The sequence below is a fragment of the Capricornis sumatraensis genome, chromosome 5 (genome assembly GCF_032405125.1).
Source record: "Capricornis sumatraensis isolate serow.1 chromosome 5, serow.2, whole genome shotgun sequence".
NCBI lineage: Eukaryota > Metazoa > Chordata > Mammalia > Artiodactyla > Bovidae > Capricornis > Capricornis sumatraensis.
This window is the reverse complement of record NC_091073.1, coordinates 109,726,126-109,745,850: the sequence shown is the minus strand read 5'-3', so window position 1 is coordinate 109,745,850 and position 19,725 is coordinate 109,726,126. Positions and strand designations below refer to the sequence as shown.

The 19,725-nt window shown below is 39.4% G+C and overlaps 1 protein-coding gene across 1 annotated transcript in view; it reads right to left on the bottom strand.

The window, feature by feature from the left end:
• The window catches only part of LOC138079742 (probable maltase-glucoamylase 2), a 99,965-nt gene extending 88,224 nt beyond the window's left edge, over nt 1-11,741 (bottom strand). The window contains exons 1-2 of the mRNA XM_068972430.1: nt 11,636-11,741; nt 7,849-7,928 (exon numbers count right to left, since the gene is read on the bottom strand). Coding sequence (XP_068828531.1) covers nt 7,849-7,928; nt 11,636-11,741 — 186 coding nt within the window. The remainder of the gene's footprint in view (nt 1-7,848; nt 7,929-11,635) is intronic.
• Between the last annotated feature and the right edge of the window lie 7,984 nt (nt 11,742-19,725).

Genomic DNA, 19,725 nt, shown 5'->3' with positions numbered 1-19,725 from the left:
CAAACTTAATAAACAAATTGGAGGAAGCAGTTAATAGAAAAATTATTATAAGCCTTCAAAATAAATATAATTACTACCTTCAGACACGGGCACACAGCAGTTGCTTCCATTAAGAAAAGCAGTAAAGAGTGTTGAAAGTGAAGATATCTAACAGCAAGGTTTAAAACTCAATATTTGTACTGAATAACAAAAAGGAAACAATAAAAGAAAGATGCATCAAGGCAAGAAAATAGTTTTAATTCAATTTAAGATTATCTAAGAACATAATACACAAAGATAAATAAATGGAAGTAGAAAGGGTAAGTTAAGTGACCAATGGACTCACAGAGCAACATTCACCTAGAAGATTCCAAAAGGAGTAAACAGAGAAATAGAGGAGGAAAGAGGGAACCAAGGAAAGAGAGAAAGTAATGTTATATATCACGAGCAACTTAATATACAACACAGGAAACTGGTAAAGAACAAAATAAAGCCATAAAAGCTACATGAAAAACTAATCAGTAAAAGCAGTAATTAATGAAAGAGAAAAGAAGCAAGTACCTACAATCAATTCAAAACATGCAATTTTTTCCCCAGGTAATAATCTAAGAATATGTTCTATTGTGTTGTCAGCAAGCATTGTAAAGTAAGCCAGACATCCTCATGAAATAGACCTAGCTTCTACTATTGATTTGAAATTCTATTTTTATTATAAACTAAATTTAAGTGTACAAATATGAGAATATGAATATGTGTTTGCTGCTGCTGCTGCTAAGTCACGTCAGTCGTGTCCGACTTTGTGCGACCCCATAGACAGCGGCCCACCAGGCTCCTGTCCCTGGGATTCTCCAGGCAAGCATACTGGAGTGGGTTGCCATTTCCTTCTCCAGTGTATGAAAGTGAAAAGTGAAAGTGAAGTTGCTCAGTCCTGTCCAACTCTTCGCGACTCCATGGACTGCAGCCTACCAGGCTCCTCCGTCCATGGGATTTCCTAGGCAAGAGTACTGGAGTGGGGTGCCATTGCCTTCTCCAAATATGTGTTTAAGGACTTCTTATTATATTCTAATGGTGTACATATCAATTCCTGCTGTAATTACACACTGATAACTATCATAGTGTGAAGACATGTTTTGGTATTAGCATGGCAGATAAATAAACCTAAAGGGGACTCTTTGCAAAGATCTAAGAAATATGAAAACATTATCAAGTCTTATTTTGACAAAGAGGGAAGAGGGCAAACAAGATTAGGAACCAAAAAATGCAGAATGATACCAGATACTAGGATTTTTTTTTAACATAAATAAGAATTAAGAGAAAACTGTTTACACAAATATTTACCAATGAATGGTAAACTGTAATTTGAATCTTCAAATAGTGAAACATTAGATAATCAAGATTAGATAAGAAGAGATACAAAACCAAATGCCCATTAACCATGAAAATTATAAAAAGTAGTCAAAGGCTCTTCCCTAAAAAGATTATATTTTGCCCTTATGATTTAGGGAATAGAATATTCTCATGTAATACATTTTTTTTTTCTCAGAACAAGGTAAAAAAGTTTTCTGATTGATTATATTAAACTAGAATAATCCTGGCAACAAACTAGATAAAGAGAGGCCAAGCAAAGAATCAAATAAAAATATATAAGCCAATTTCACTTTAAAAAGACAGATATGTAAAATTTTAATAAAATGTTAGCAATCTGAACTCATTAGGGTATTCAAAGAATTAACTCATAATAGTCAAGAGAGGATTCTCAAGAGAATGCTACAGTGGTTCAAAATTAAGAAATCTTTTTAGTATAATTCACAACATTGACCAAAAAGAAAAAATTATATGATCATCTCAAGCACTTTTTAATACATAAAAATGACCCAAATTTTAAAAGCAAGTTATTAAATAAGATATACAGTACAACTAAGTTCAGGTGAAAACAAAACCAAAAATATATAAATATATGTACAAAATATATAAAAACCTATGTTAACCTAGGCAAAGCTTAGAAAGATCAAGAGAAAGATAAATACAAAGCTCTTGACCTGGTTCTGGGGAAGCAATTTGGAAATAAAGAGAAAGCATTACAAATATGGACTTTCCATTTTTTATTTTGTACATAACTATAAAGTCTGAATCTTTCATACTAAAGGAATATATCCAAGTATAGATTTTGTGATTTAAAAAACAAAAGAATATGTCACAATACTACTCATTTAGAAAGTATTTTAGATGCTGGTCTCTAAGAGTCAGACACCACTGAGCAACTTCACTTTCACTTTTCACTTTCATGCATTGGAGAAGGAAATGGAAGCCCACTCCAGTCTTCTTGCCTGAAGAATCCTAGGGACAAGGGAGCCTGGTGGGCTGCCATCTATGGGGTCGCTCAGAGTTGGACATGACTGAAGCGACTTAGCAGCAGCAGCAACAACAACATCTATTATAATTGTTCTGAAAAATCACAGTATAAATGTGTATGCCTGAGACTGATTCATGTTGATGTATGGCAGAAACCTATGCAATATAGTAAGCAAGTATCCTCCAATTAAGAATGTTAATTAAATTAAAATAACTAAGTAAATATAACAGATCAATCCTTCACAGTTATATAAACAAAGCAATTACAGCAAGGATAAGGAAGCCTGGCATGCTACAGTCCGTGGGCTTGCAAAGAGTCAGACAGAACTTCAGTTCAGTTCAGTTCAGTTCAGTCGCTCAGTCATGTCCGACTCTTTGCGACCCCATGAATCCAACACGCCAGGCCTCCCTGTCCATCACGAACTTCCGGAGTTTACCAAACTCACGTCCATCGAGTCAGTGGTGCTATCCAGCCATCTCATCCTCTGTGGTCCCCTTCTCCTCCTGCCCCCAATCCCTCCCAGCATCAGAGTCTTTTCCAATGAGTCAGCTCTTCGCATGAGGTGGCCAAAGTATTGCAGTTTCAGTTTTCGCATCATTCCTTCCAAAGAAATCCCAGGGCTGATCTCCTTTAGAAAGGACTGGTTGAATCTCCTTGCAGTCCAAGGGACTCTCAATAGTCTTCTCCAACACCACAGTTTAAAAGCATCAATTCTTCAGTGCTCAGCTTTCTTCACAGTCCAACTCTCACATCCATACATGATTACTGGAAAAACTATAGCCTTGACTAGACGGACCTTAGTCGGCAAAGTAATGTCTCTGTTTTTGAATATGCTGTCTAGGTTGGTTCTAACTTTCCTTCCAAGGAGTAAACGTCTTTTAATTTCATGGCTGCAATCACCATCTGCAGTGATTTTGGAGCCCCCAAAATAAAGTCTGACACTGTTTCCACTGTTTCCCCATCTATTTTCAATGAAGTGATGGGACAAGATGCCATGATCTTCGTTTTCTGAATGTTGAGCTTTAAGCCAACTTTTTCACTCTCCTCTTTCACTTTCATCAAGAGGCTTTTTAGCTCCTCTTCACTTTCTGCCATAAGGGTGGTGTCACCTGCATCTCTGAGGATATTGATATTTCTCCCGGCAATCTTAATTCCAGTTTGTGCTTCTTCCAGCCCAGCATTTCTTATGATGTACTCTGCATATAAGTTAAATAAGCAGGGTGACAATATACAGCCTTTACATACTCCTTTTCCTATTTGGAACCAGTCTGTTGTTCCATGTCCAGTTCTAACTGTTGCTTCCTGACCTGCATATAGGTTTCTCAAGAGGCAGGTCAGGTGGTCTGGCATTCCCATCTCTTGAAGAATTTTCCACAGTTTATTGTGATCCACACAGTCAAAGGCTTTGGCATAGTCAATGAAGCAGAAATAGATGTTTTTCTGGAACTCTCTTGTTTTTTCGATGATCCAGTGGATGTTGGCAATTTGATCTCTGGTCCCTCTGCCTTTTCTAAAACCAACTTGAACATCTGGAAGTTTGCAGTTCACGTATTGCTGAAGCCTGGGTTGGAGAATTTTGAGCATTACTTTACCAGCGTGTGAGATGAGTGCAATTGTGTGGTAGTTTGAGCATTCTTTGGCATTGCCTTTTTTTGGGATTGGAATGAAAACTGACCTTTTCCAGTCCTGTGGCCACTGCTGAGTTTTCCAAATTTGTTGGCATATTGAGTGTAGCACTTTCACAGTATCATCTTTCAGGATTTGAAATAGCTCTACTGGAATTCCATCACCTCTACTAGCTTTGTTCGTAGTGATGCTTTCTAAGGCCCACTTGACTTCACATTCCAAGATGTCTGGCTCTAGATTAGTGATCACACCATCATGATTATCTGGGTTGTGAAGATCTTTTTTGTACAGTTCTTCTGTGTATTCTTGCCACCTCTTCTTAATATCTTCTGCTTCTGTTAGCTCCATACCATTTCTGTCCTTTATTGTACCCATCTTTGCATGAGATGTTCCCTTGGTATCTCTAATTTTCTTGAAGTAGGAAGTCAAGAAACACCTGAAGTAACAGGCAAATTTGGCCTTGGAGTATGGAATGAAACAGGGCAAAGTCTAATAGAATTTTGCCAAGAGAACGCACTGGTCATAGCAAACACCCTCTTCCAACAATACAAGAGAAGACTCTACACATGGACATCACCAGATGGTCAACACTGAAATCAGATTGATTATATTCTTTGCAGCCAAAGATGGAGAAACTATATATGGACAGCAAAAACAAGACTGGGAGCTGACTGTGGCTCAGATAATGAACTCCTTATTGCCAAATTCAGACTTAAATTGAAGAAAGTAGGGAAAACCACTAGACCATTCAGGTATGACCTAAATCAAATCCCTTATGATTATACAGTGGAAGTGAGAAATAGATTTAAGGGACTAGATCTGATAGACAAGAGTGCCTGATGAACTATGGATGGAGGTTTGTGACATTGTACAAGAGACAGGGATCAAGACCATTGCCATGGAAAAGAAATGCAAAAAAGCAAAATGGCTGTCTGGGGAGGCCTTACAAATAGCTGTGAAAAGAAGAGAAGTGAAAAGCAAAGGAGAAAAGGAAAGATACAAGCATCTGAATGCAGAGTTCCAAAGAATAGCAAGGAGAGATAAGAAAGCCTTCCTCGGTGATCAATACAAATAAACAGAGAAAAACAACAGAATGGGAAAGACTAGAGATCTCTTCAAGAAAGTTAGAGATACCAAGGGAACATTTCATTCAATGATGGGCTCAATATAGGACAGACACAACTTAGATGGAACAAAAATTACATTATAGCCATACAATCTCTTCAAAGCACTTACTAATTCTCCAAATATATAACCGATATTTCTGCTTCATCCTCTTTAAATACAAAATAGGTTGGAAGGGATCAGTGTAGAAGTTTGGGAATTTGGGGTAACTCCTAGGCTGTTGAGTTTCCTAAATCTGAGACAGATATTTAAGTAGCCCTGCTACCTCTGAGGCTGAGATCATTAAAGTTCAAAAGGTCAGTTACATTGCCATAAATAGTTTCAAAGTCTACCAGCCTCTATTAAAAAAAAAAAAAAAACAGTTAAGACAAGAAATCCAATAAAGTCAGATAAAGACAACACTTGTGCATGAAGTCTGCCCTAACATTCCTGTCTCAGTTTTAAGGCACTTCCTGTATCCCAGACACCAGAAATGAAACCTCTGAGATATACATATGGCCTTTTTGGTTTCCATAGTTACACAATAACACAGATCGTCATAAATTCACACCTGGATTATGGCAATTGACTCATAACAAATCTATCTCTGTGCTTTCCTTAGCACCAAACTTTTCTAAAGAGTACTCTTCAGTTGTCTTTCTCATAGATGTTTATGTCATTTTGCCCTCAGAAATTACTGACTAATGGAACTTGAGAACTGAAAATAGGCTTGGAAATTATCTTATTCAACTTCCATTTGAGGCAAGGATATTTTTTCAGTAGAGTCTCTGATAGATGCTTTAATTCTGTGAATGATGTGTAGCCAACTTCTTTCAAAATCAGAGATTCCTCTTTAGAGTTAACATTTTACTTTTACTTTTAACATTTTATATTTTACTTTTAATGTTTACTGAAATGTTATTTCTTATATTATTTTGTGTTATCATGAAAGATAATAAAGATAAAAATCCTATGAACTGGATTTTTCATTCTGTATAATTATTTGCCTAGGGTATAACTATATGGGTTGCTGTATTAGTCTCTCAGTTGTGTCTGACTCTTTGCAACCCCATGGACTATAGCCAGCCAGGCTCCTCTGTCCATGGGATTATCCAGGAACGAATACTGGAGTGGGCAGCCACTTCTTCTCCAGGGGATCTCCCTGACTCAGGGGAGAATCCAGATCTCCTGCACTGGCAGGCAGATTCTTTGCATCTAAATCCCTAGGGAAGCCTATATAAATATATACTCAATGACAATAAAATGAGCTATATAAACCACTTTAGAGACAATGAGAAATTAAAGTTGGTCAAATTGTATAATTAATATAATATGTCATAATATAATATATAATAAAATTTAATAAAATATTTAATAAATATAAAATAATCTTTAGTAATAAAAGAAGCACCAGTTAGCAAATATAATAAACTATATTTACAACAGAAACTTTGTATATGCAATATCTAGGAAAAATATACATCTGTAATGAAATATATCTTTCCCATTCTGTTGTTTTCCTCTGTTTCCTTGCACTGATCGCTGAGGAAGCCTTTCTTATCTCTCCTTGCTATTCTTTGGAACTCTGCATTCAGCTGCTTACATCTTTCCTTTTCTCCTTTGCTTTTCACTTCTCTTCTTTTTTCAGCTATTTGTAAGGCCTCCCCAGACAGCCATTTTGCTTTTTTGCATTTCTTTTCCATGGCAATGGTCTTGATCCCTGTCTCCAAAGGAGATCAGTCCTGGGTGTTTATTGGAAGGACTGATGCTGAAGCTGAAACTCCAATACTTTGGCCACCTCATGCGAAGAGTTGACTCATTGGAAAAGACCCTGATGCTGGAAGGGATTGGGGTCAGGAGGAGAAGGGGATGACAAAGGATGAGATGGCTGGCTGGCATCACTGACTCGATGGACATGAGTTTGAGTGAACTCTGGGAGTTGGTGATGGACAGGGAGGCCTGGAGTGCTGCAATTCATGGGGTCACAACACAGTCAGACACAACTGAGTGACTGAACTGAACTGAACTGAATGAAATATATATGAAGACAGTTGAGAAATATGCATATATGTATAAAAGGGTTGAAATGAAAAGAGGTTGTATTGAATATGTTTTTAAAATGAGAATGTTTAAAATTATGTCACTGTTACCTAAATTAAACCTAAATTTTAATGCAGTCCTAATTATGGGATGTAGAATATAGAACATGAGATAAAGAAATACAGTCTAAATATGTTTACCTTTATGATAAAGTCATTAAGTTACAACTAAGAAGGCTTCCAATAGTTGACATTCTTATGGAAACTACTCGAGTAGAAAATCTATGTTTTCTAACATATGTTCATTGGGATGACTTGCCAGTAACATGATTTCAGAAGATTCTTGTTATAACAAGTCATCTGGGCTCTACAGCAACTCAGCCATTATATATGCCTGATGGCCTCTGTTCTCAAGGAATGTGAATGCAAGCCCTCAAACATTAACCTTCCCATGACTCTCCTGGGAATCACGGTAGGACACATTCAGCAACACGAAGAACTCTCCCTCTACTCTGGACTTCAGACCCCACGGCCAGCCCTTTTGTTAGTTTCTCCTCCTCTTCCTTTTACCCCTGGCTGGTTCTGATTTCCTCGGTGTTGCTGTTCATTTCATCAGGCAAGAAAGAAAGTACTCCAAACAAGTCAAGAGGCCCATAATCCACTCTATCTCCACCCTTTCCCCACAGCACATGCTCCTCTTTTCAATAAAACCCAGCAGGCCCACAGCAAGGACCATTTTTCTCTGACCTCTGTCACCTCCTGGCCAGGGGCACAGTCTATCCTTTCTGATTCAGGGATTTCTGGGCACTCTGGAACAAATGAAGCGCCTGCAGAGAAATTAAAGGATGAAATTGAAAATGCGGTGTGTACTCACAGTCCTAGGGAAGAAGCAGTCCTACACTTTCCATCAATTCTTCAGTCAGTAATTGCTAGTAACTGGGATCTATATTTGCATAGAATGTTTAACACTTCTCCAAGGGTTCAACACGTATACTTTTTGTTTTGCTGGGCGTTTTTTGAGATATAATTCACATACCATAAAATTCATGTGTTTAAAGTGTGTGATTCAATGGCTTATAATATTTTACAAAGTTGTCCAATGATGAGCATCTAATTCCAGAACATTTTCATCACCCCCAAAGAAACCATGTACTCATTAGTAGTCACTTCCCATTTCTTTTTTCTCCCAGTTCCTGGTAAACATGAATCTACTTTCTGTCTCTGTGGATTTGCCTATTCTGAACATTCCATATAAACAGAATCATAAAATATGTGGCCTTTCACATCTGGCTCCTACCTGGTGTAACGTTTTCAAGGTTCATTCATGTTGCAGCATGTAACAGTACTTAATTCTTTTTCATGGCTGAATCATATTTCATGATATGAAAATAACACTTCTTAGAATCTACTCATCAGTTAATGTACATTTGGGTTGTTTTCACTTATTAACTGTTCCCTTCCACAAGCTTCCCTTGTGGCTCAGCTGAAAGAATCTGCCTGCAATGCAGGAGACCTGGGTTTGATCCCAGAATTGGGAAGATCCCCTGGAGAAGGAAACGGCAACCCACTCCAATATTCTGGCCTGGAGAAGTTCATGGATTGTCCATGGACTGTATAGTCGATGGGGTTTCAAATAGTCGGATATTTTTACTTCACTGGGTGTAAAGGATATTTCACTTGACTTGAATTTCCCAAACAACTGATGATATTGACTATTATTTTCATGGCTTATTGGCCATTTATAGACCTTCCATGAAGAAATGTCTGTTAACTCCTGTGCTCAGTTTAGAAATTTGATTATTTTTCTTCTAATTTTGGATCATAAGGTTTACGTATTCTGAATGTTAGACCATTTTCAAGCACATCATTCGCAAATACGTTCCTCCTTTAGTGACTTGTCATTTCACTTCCTTGATAGTGTTCTTTGAAGCACCAAATTTTCTGATTTTGAACTCCAGTTTGCTCTTTTTGTTTTCTTTTGGCTGCTATGCTGGTTTTGAGTATCGTATCTAAGAAACTATTGCCTAATCCAAAGTCACAAATATTGATATTTATGCCTATGTTTTACTTAGAATTTTATAGTTTTGGCTGTTACATTTTGAGCTTTGATCCATTTTGAGTTATAGTTTTCATGTGCTAGTTGCTGCAGTCGTGTCTGACTCTTTGCTGTCCCACACACTGTAGGCTTCCAGGCTCCTCTGTCCATGGGATTTCTCAGACAAGAATACTGGAGTGGGTTGCCGTTTCCTCCTCCATAGGATCTTCCCGACCTGGGATCGAACCCTCATCTCTTATGTCTTGCTGGGAGCCAGCGTGAGGAATCCTGCCCATGGCAAAGGTCATGAAGAAGGAAGCCTGACAAAGTGCAAAGGCGTGATCTGGCTTCAGGGGTGCCCCCTGGGTTTTCCTGAACATCTACCCCCCAAAACCAGAGTCTGCCTGCTTTATTGTACTGTGCTTTCCACTCTTCTGACATTCTCTGGAAAAAAGTTAACTCAGGGCTTCAGTCTCCTGCATATGAAAGGAATGTTTCAGCTCAAACCCCTTTGATGGCTCTCTAACTTGCCTGACAGGTTCCCCCAGACTTTTACAATTTGTGAATTGCTTACAGCCCCCCAACCACTAGAGGCACAAAGCTTAAAGCATCTTTAAGATACAGAGCCTTTTCTAAAGAGCTAAAAATTATATTGGTGACGGGTTTCACTGTTGAGTCAATGACTGCTGCCAGGCCTCCATATTCTTTATCTTTTAGGCACCTGAAGGATATTAATCAATGTAATTGGGATATAGAAAAAGGAATGTAGTAGTTTTGATGTTAGCACACTAGACTTTTGAGTTAATTACTTTTCCCTTTGTTATAAATCACTGTACTTCTTTCATTGTTATAAATTTTTGTGTCCTTGCTATGTAAGAATGTAACTTTATTTAGTGCTTTCTGAGAGTGGCACCAGACTTTGGGAAGAACAACATTTTTAAGACAAATTATATAAGTCTTCTGGTTGACAAACCCTTATCAGAAAAGGGCTGTAAAATGTTAACTGGCCTTCTGGCCAGAAGATGATGTAAATCATCTAAGACTTGTGTATACAACTAGGTATGCAGAGAGAAAGCCTCGTCTCAATAACAGTCAGGGCCACTGATGCTGCATAATTTTATATTATCCATTAATTTCTATGTACAGAAAAAGGTACAAAAGGCCTTTCCAGACAATAGAGGATGGGCCAGTCATTGGACTGGTTTCCCCCATGTCTTCTTTACTCTGTTTTCAGGCTGAATTCCCATCTGGAACACAGAGGCTCGCCAAGTCTACTTACTTGCCCTGGCTTTTAAGATCCACGCAACAGGGAGCCTAAGGCGGGGTACCCTTCGATATTCAAATGGGCACCGGTGGCCCGACATAGATGGTGCAAATCTCTTGTCCTGAGGTTTTATTAGCTTTCCCCGTAAACCAAGTTATTCAGCCTCTTTTCTCCACTAAATTTTCCTACTATAGTATTGCTTTCTAATCTCTTTTTATATTTCTAAATAAATAAGTTTTTCCTCGCCACGCTGTCCCCGCTTCGAATTACCCTGGATCCACTGAGGCTGGACCCAGGCAATGTCTCCTGCATGGGCAGGCAGATTCTTTACCATTAGTGCCACCTGGGAAGCCTAAAGAAAGTCTGTTTCCCCCCGGTTTCAATCTGGGGAACTTGTGTGTGTAAGGTGAATGTGATAACCACTACACTATGGAAAGAAGGCCTGTATATTTTTTCATATCATCTCACAAAATCATAATTGTTCCTAGAAAATACCTCAATGTTTACTGTGAAGAGTGGTGAAAAGAATAAGTAAGTAGGATTATGCTATGGGTACAGGTTCTTTTCACTACACGCTAAATCTATATTGATATAGTGAGCTTTACCAAGCAGAGTAAACCTCAAACTCATTTTAAGAAAAGATTTTTGTATTGTGTATATTATTATTTAGAGTATAATGTGTGCAGGGAAGGCTTCCCTGGTGGCTCAGATGAAGGAAAGAAGACATTCTGTGGGATGTTTCTACGAGAGAAGAATTTCAAAGTTATCCATGAAGAAATCGTAGGCATTTAATCAGAATATGGGCTGGAGGCAAATTGTAATTGACATATTTAGGTCAAGTTAATCAGTTCCTAAATCTACTGTAGCCCAATTTCTTTTTCCATAGTGTAAAGGGACTGGGCACTATTAACTATTCTTCTTGAAGGCTTTTTTATTTCATTCATGACTCTAGGTTGAAGGACAGGCTTCTGATGAGTCTCATTTTGCATTTTGCTAAAATTACATGAAATGGGACTTGGGAGACCTTGAATATTACTAGCATTTAATTTTAGGTATAGTTGCAGAACAAGAACACAGCATTTGGAAATTTATCTAAATTAATTGTGGATATAGACTGTGAGTAATGCAATGTGGTGGCATGCTGAGGAATGAAGACATAAAAGGATGTCTTTGGCATCCTGAGGGGACTTCTGTTTCAATCCTTCCAACCCAATAGCCACAAGCATCTCCCTTACCTGAAGGCTTCTCCAACAGAAGCATCAGCAAGAGGATATCTACAGCAAGTACAATTATGATGAAGATGATCAGAAGAATTTCCAATGCACTAAGCTTCCTCGCCATCTAGATGGACACAGGCAACAGGATCAAAGTAAATTGCAAAACCCCATCATTCCAAAAGAATAGGTAGGCATCCTGATTACTTGATACTCCTTGCCAGTTGACATGATTATCAGCATCCCTCTTTATTGTAATCCAAGGAGTATCTGTTCCAGCTCATCACAGTGTCTCCAAGAAACTCTGGTCAGTGCATCCAACCCATGTAGGACTCTTGCCCTTTTTGTCTGCAAAGGGATTGGTTACTGTCTAAGGAAATCTATATCAGACATAAAGAACTGAAGGGAGGGGAGGAGGAGTGGAACGGAGAACGGGAGAGACAGGGAGGGTTGAGATGGCTCCAAAAGCCCTTCTAGATGCCACTTTGATCTTCACACCCTCCGTGGGCAGAGAAAGGAAGGCCCACTCAGGGAGGGGGAAAGTAACAAAACCTGAATCCAAGTCTTCTTATTCTAATTCCTATGCCAGTGATGCTGACGTGTTTAACTGTTTAGAGCTCACTAAGCCTTTTAAGAATAGGGTAACAAAAATGAAACTAGTCCTGATCTTCAATATAATGCTTACTTGTATGGTCATGGCACACAAATCCATGTAAATTTGGTGGCTCACAGTAGCTCTAAATATTGAGCCCAGACCCAAGCTCTAAACATCAGGCATAGATACAACTTTTAAAATATTTGTTATTTTAGAGGGTATGAACTGAACTAGGAATCAAAGAACTTTGAATTCTTATCCTAGTTTTCATACTGACTGGTGGGTATTTCAACTATTTGGATGTGTATTTCCAAAATTATCTCAACATTCCAGACAAGGTAACTATTTTGCAGCAACTATTTTATCTCCTTGCTTCTCAACTCAAGCTCTTCTATAAAAATTATCCATATTTGGGTAAGTTCTGGTCCTTTTCTCTTTGCAATGAAAGAGTTTTTCCTCTTCTTGTCTCAGTGTAATCCTAGCATCTATTCCCTAGATCTCAGAGCCTTTGAATTTTTCAAACTTCTTATTCTACCAAGAAGGTTTCTTCCCTCTTATATTATCCACCTCTCCTCCTGAATTTGCTCTTTCCTCTCATAAATATTAGGCTGGCCAAAAAGTTCACCTTAAACTCTGTTGATGACTTGTATTCTTCTCTAGACCATTCTAGCTTTCTTTTTCCTTTCTTAGCAACTTTCCAAAACGATAATTCCATGCACTCTGCATTACCTTCCTCTCATATTACTGGCATGAATTCTGTTTCTCGCATTCCACTAAAACTGCTCCTGCCAAGATCACTAGGGGTTAGCTGCTGAATACAAAGAGCACTGTCTTAATCACCTAGCCCTTCCAACCACTTCCTCCTCTGTAAAATTCTTCAGCTTTGGATCGTTTGATATCATTCAATCTTAATTTCCTACCTACTCTTCTGGCTTCTCTTCAATTTTCTTTGTAGTCTCCTATTTTGTGAAATGCACCATTCCCTGCATTTCATCTTGGGGCCACTGCTCACTCTCCTTTAGTGATTTTCATTGCTCCTGTGACTTTGTATAATATCTGAGGACAATCCAACCTGTATTTCTAGCTCAGAGATTTGGATTCATATATTCAGCTGTTTGTTAGATGTCTCATTTGGATTTCCCACAAGCTTAAATTCAAGTTGTTTAAACATGAAATCATCTCTCCCCATAGCCCAGTCCTGGTTTCACCAATTCTGCCAAATTGGCTCCTTCTCAGAGTTAATACCTTAGGGAACAGAATCACAATGTCTTCAAAACCCTGGAAACCTTTTCTGACTCCTCTCTTGTTAGTTCTCACAACCAGCTACATGTCCAGTCAAATACTTTACCGATATCTTTCAAACGTGTCCCTTCCTTTCCATTGCTACTGGAACCACCTTATTCAGACCATCGTTTCTGGCCTGAACTGTCAGCACTGCTTTCCCCATAGCCCCCTGCTTCCACTCTCCCTGCTCCTGAAATCTGCTGAACACACTGCAGCTGGATTGATCTTTCTAGAGCACGAACAAGATTGTTTTATTCTCTTGTATTCAAGTCTTCAGTGATTCTTCAGCTGTGTAACCAAAGGTCTTCATGACAACTCCCATGCCCAGCCCCCACCCTCTTCATTCCCCTGGGTTTCAGCTGCACCAAACCAACATTTATGCAGTGATAATCTATAAATTGATAGAGATAAAGAATTCTCTCTTTTTAACTTTGTCTCTCCTTTAACTTTCCATTCCCCCACACCCCTGCTCTTCTCAACCCCAGCCCAATGCCATGACAATTTCTGCAAGCACTTTCTTATGCATATAGCTTCACTTTTCATCTGAGTCTGCCTTTAGGTTAATATTTAATAAGCCAAGAAAAGAAGCACCTTAACTGTGAAATGGGAGTGAGGAGCAAAGATCTACAGCCATTTGCCAACATGGAGTTGAGGATTGGGGTTTGGAATTGAAGCTGGAGTTTATTAATGATTATTTATTCGCCATTCTTTCCTAGTTGCTGAAATCTGTCAGGTGTCTGCCACTGGCCTAAATTATTCAAAGGTTTACTCTGTCCCATAAGATATATCTCATATGACTATGTTTCCATAAAATTCTTACGTCAGGGTTGATCAGGCAGGCGTCATGATTCCTATTTTTAAGGGAAAGTTAAGGAACTTTGTCTAATCACAGTTAGTTGTGGAACTGATGTAAAAACTGAAATGCCCTGCTTCTTAAATAAGAATTTGAATATTCTTACTCTCAGACTTCCCAGGTGGCTCGGTGATAAAGAATCCACATACCAATGCAGAAGACGGAGGAGACTTGGGTTAGATCCCTGGGTCGGGAAGATCCCCTGGAGAGGAAAATGGCAACCCACTCCAGTAATCTGGCCTGGAAAACTCCAGGGATGGAGGAGCCTGCCAGGCTGCAGTCCATGGGTTGCCAAGAATCAGACACAGCTGAGAGCACACACACACATTCTTACTCTCTCCACAATGTCTCCTAGACTGAAGAGCTTAAAGGTCTGGAGGCTAACTCTCTGATGGTGGAATTTCAGGCAGTAAGAGAAATTTGAATGACCCAGCCCACATGTTCACAATAACCTGACTAGTTCCTCATCCATTCAGCCCAGGACTCACTACCGCAGTGAATACATTATCCATCAGTTAGCCTCTTCCTCCAAATCTCTCTTAATTCTCTCCATGGGGAGATTTTTTTCTCTCCAGCCTCCTCAAACCAAAAGCAAGCACCTCTTCCATAGCTCCTTAATCCTTTTGGAGAAGCAGTTTCAGCACCTGTAATTCCCAGAGGTTCAGGACACCCTGGGGACAATCCTGGGAATTTTCCAGCTATTGGAACCATTGTCATCATGCAGAGGGTAGGAGTAGGGATTCCTGAAGGTAGAAATTCTTCCCTGCTTAGATACCTTCCCGGCCCAAAGCTACTTTCCTGTATCAAACAACATTTTAGAATAATAAAAATCCTGGCTATTTTTCCAAAACCCTTAAGGATTGGATAACCATCTCCCTCTCTGCCCAAAGAGACAAGTTCACCTTTCTCCCAATCCACACCACATTCAGCTAGTGGCCGGAAGGAGCCCATCTGCTTATTCTTTCATTGGTTTCTCTCCAGGAGAGAGGACCCTCACACGAGACCCTCCCCCAAACACACACACACACACATACATACAGACTCACACACAGCTCTCCTCTCCAGCCAGTACAAGAAGAAAGGGACACGCTTGTTCAAAGAACCATGTGCATAGGGAAACGCACTCACCTCATAGCCGTATCTTTGTATGTGCTGTGTCTGTCCTTCAGTGGTTCCTGAGGAGCACTGAGCAAAGGTGATCGGGCTGATGCAGTCAGCTTCTGCCAAGATCGATTTATTGCCCTATAAAGTGAGTGGCAATTGGAGGAGACGAGTGCAGTTGCCAAAAGACCTTAAAAAGTCCCTCATTTTCCTTGTGACAGGAGGAAAGCTCCCTTTGCAAATAAAAGGGGGAAGGCGGGGTTTCTTCTAACAGTTTGTCTTTTCTGTGTTTCTGTTCATATCCGATTACTTGCTTGTCACCTTCTATTATACTCGCTTGTCTGTCCATGTTGCCTAAGAGCTGGGGTCTCAGTCATCTTCTTCAGCTTGCCTCTCTTGTACTTAGCATTCGACCCAATGTCCACTGATATTTTTCAATATACAGCTCTTTGTTGAATAAGTGAAAGAATGAATAATGCTAGGTTCATCACAGTTTCTCTCTCCATTTTTATCTCCCCAGCTTCTTTTGGTATAACTCAGTTTTTCATTAATTCAAATAAGCCTCCCCACCAATTATCCTAATGGAAGAAACACCATTGAAATGGAAATTATATTATCTTAAAGTGGGAAGGCACTGCTACTTGATATTTGTCATGCTCTCTAACTGCTCAGCATCTTTATAAGCCTTGTCAAGGGACCTTGCCCTGGTGGTCCAGTGGTGAAGACTCAGCACTTCTACTGCAGGGACACAGGTTCGATCCTTGGTCAGGGAACCAAGATCCCACAAACCATGCAGCATGGTAAAAAATAAAATAATAAAATAGTAATTTTTTAAAAAGCTTCTGTATCATTTCAGGAGCTTCTCATCTTGAGAATTCTGCCTCCCCAAGGAAGATGCCAGACAATCTCTTTCACAGTCTTCCTTCTAGCCAAGGTAGAGGCAAGGAGCCTGGGGGTGGCCAGTGGTCTATGCTTGTGATCCAGAAGAAAGTAGAGGGAAGAAGGAAGTGTCATGTGGAATCCAAGATGGTGGAGAGACACATTACAGAGTCAGCAGGAACAGGGACTTAGTAGCATCCTATGCTCAGATCTGGGGTACAAATTTCCAGACATGTGGTAAGAGAAATGGCAATAGAGTATCCCACTAGGTGATCATGGCTGTTTTCTGACCACATAGCTTATAGACATGATGCTCTAGCCCTCCTGGAGCTTCCGTGAGTCACTAATATCTTTTAAAAAATTTGTTTCTTCTTACACTAACTAAAGTAGGTTTTTTTAACATTTGAAATATAATTTGCATACCATGACATTCATCCTTTTAAAGTGTACAGTTCAGTGGTTTTTCATTATATTCACAAAGTTGTGCAATCATCATAACTATGTAATTCCAGAACATTTGCTCATACCAAAAAGAAGCCATATCCTTCCCTCTCCTGTGTTCCTGCAACTGCCAATCTGCTTCCTGTCTTGATGGATCTGCCTATTCTGAATAGTTCATGCAAGTGGAATCATACAGTACATGGCCATTTGACTTCTTTCACTTAGTATAACTTTTTCAACCTTTATTCATGTTGTTGCAGGTATCGGTACCTGCAGGTATCAGTACTTTATTATTATTTTTTAAATCTTTTGGCTACACCATGCAGCATATGGGATATTAGTCCCTGACCAGGGATGGAACCCATGCCCCCAGCATTGGCAGCATGGAGTCTTAACCACTGGACCACCAAGGAAGCCCCCTTTACTCCTTCTTCTGGCCAGATGATACAGATTGTAGTGACATTCTGTTTATTCACTCATCAGCTGATGTACATTTGAGTTGATTATACTTTTTAGCTATTATGAGCAATGTTACTGTGAATGTACATGTACATGTTTTGTGTAAATGTGTATTTTCAATTCTCTTGGGGTTATACTTAGAAGTGGAACTTCTAAGTCATATGGCAACTCCAGCTTTAACTTTTTGAAGAACTCTAGAAGTTTTTCAAAGTAGTGGCAACATTTTACCTTCACGCCAGCAACATATGACTATTGCATATTCTATATATAGCAATATATAGGGGTATACCATCATTTGAGGGCATCCAAGTAATATAACTAAGGGCTTCCCAGGTGGCACTACAGGTAAAGAATCTGCCTGATAATGCAGGAGGCACAAGAGACGTGAGTTTGATCCCTGGGTCAGGAAGATTCCCCTGGAGAAGGAAATGGCAACCCACTCCAGTGTTCTTGCCTGGAAAATCTCATGGAGAGAGCAGTTTGGTGGACTACAGCTCCTGGAGTTGCAAAGAGTGAACACACACAACACAAGTAATATAGTACCCATAGGAGTTTATTTGCTTCAAATGTTCAGTGTATGACCAGTACACACCCACATACAAACACACAGAAACTTGGTTGGTTTCTGCCTCTATAAACTCCTGAAATGACGTATACACCTTATCTTTTGCTTTAAAACAGGAGAGCCTTTGTTAGAGGAAATAGCACCTGGATCCCATTTCAGACTGGGACAATATTCTGGCAAAAGATCAAGCCAAGAGATTTATTGTTACGCAAGATCTTTCTATTCTTTGCGTGGTCATTTACACTTCACTCCCCACATCCCATGCCCACTGGTGACATCTTTCATGCTAAATGTTAACTGATGATCCCAGCTATCATCTGTTCCTAAAAGGCAGAAAACAGTGAGCTTTGTCATCCCTTTTTGCTGACTAGCAGCTGCAAGATCCTGGGTCACATGCTTGTGCTGACCCATGAAAAAGTAACAAACATTTTGAAGGGAAGAGAAGTTTGTTAGCCAACATCTTCCCATTGCTTATTAACAAGAAGGCATGGGAAAGTGAGTACTGGCATAACTCTTTTCTCTCAGAAAGAGATAAAAGCAAACCAATGGTGGGACTCTTTAGATCAGAAACCAACAATATGTATGACCTCATCCTCCAAGGCCAGATGTCAAACTCTCAGTGACATTGCTGCCAAGACAAGAAGGGGACAGATGTTGGTGAGGCCCAGACCATACCTGCCAAGGTCAACATAAGCTTGTCTTTGTAGGTACCTACAGTCACTAATGTTATAACAAGGATGCTCTTAATAGAAAAGAATGACTTTCTTCCTCTTTAAGTAAAAATATTTGGGATTGTTATTTTTTATTTTGGCATACATGAAAAGATAAAGTGAAATTATATGACCTGTAGAAGACAGAATATGTCAAAAGGCCCCGGACTTTTCCCTCATAGCTTACCAAGACTCATAACCATACTTCCATGTTTTGGGAGCTGCTCTGGGGTAGCCACAAATATATGGCTCCATGTGGAGTGGTCTTCAAAGTCTGGGCCGTGGATCAACCTCTGGGAGGTCTTAGTGACCTTTTCAGGAGTTTTCTGAGGTAAAACTATTTTCATGAAAACACCGAGAAGCTATTTGCCTGTCTTACTGTCTGTTGTGAGCACATGGTGGAGTTTTCCAGAGGCTACATAATGTGCTATCACAAAAGACTGAATGTAGAAACAGCTGTGAGAATTCTTTTTTTTAATCCATTGAGCCATATTTTAAAGAAATTTGTAAAAATGCAAAATTATGCTGAACAAAAGCTCTGGGAATCTGCAATCATTTTTAAGAATATAAAGACGTGCTGGGACCAAATTATTTGAGGACTACTGATCTGGTACACTGATTTTCAAGTTTTTTACATATACATATGTGCTATATATAAGGATGCATGCAAGTATACTCCACTTAAAGCTTTTAAATATATATAATATATACTAAGTATGTGAAAGTGAGGTCATGTCCGACTCTTTGCGACTCCACGGACTGCAGCCTGCCAGGCTCCTCTGTCCATGGAATTTTCCAGGCAACAATACTGGAGTGGGCTGCCAGTATGTAAATATATATATAATATTTAATATATTTAAATATACATTTAAAATCCTTTGTTTAACTAGAATTCCAGTATGTAAGCTAGTGAATGACCAAAGCTAGGATTAGGCACTCAGAACCCTGCCACTCTGCCTTCTCCCCACTCTCAGAGGGTAAGGAAGAGCCCAAAGCTCTGCACAGCCCATCATCTGGAAGTCACTGCTTCAGTCTAACACCAGTATTTTGCAGATAAGGAAGCAAACAGCATCCCAGACAGACAATGTGACCTAACCAAGTCTCTGACTCTAAAGCTTGCTTCTGAGATCTTCTCATTCAGACAAAAGCCGTACAAAATGCCCTGATCAGCAGACCTAACCCCTGTGATGGAGCAAGGTGGGATCAACCTTAAACTCAGAAAAG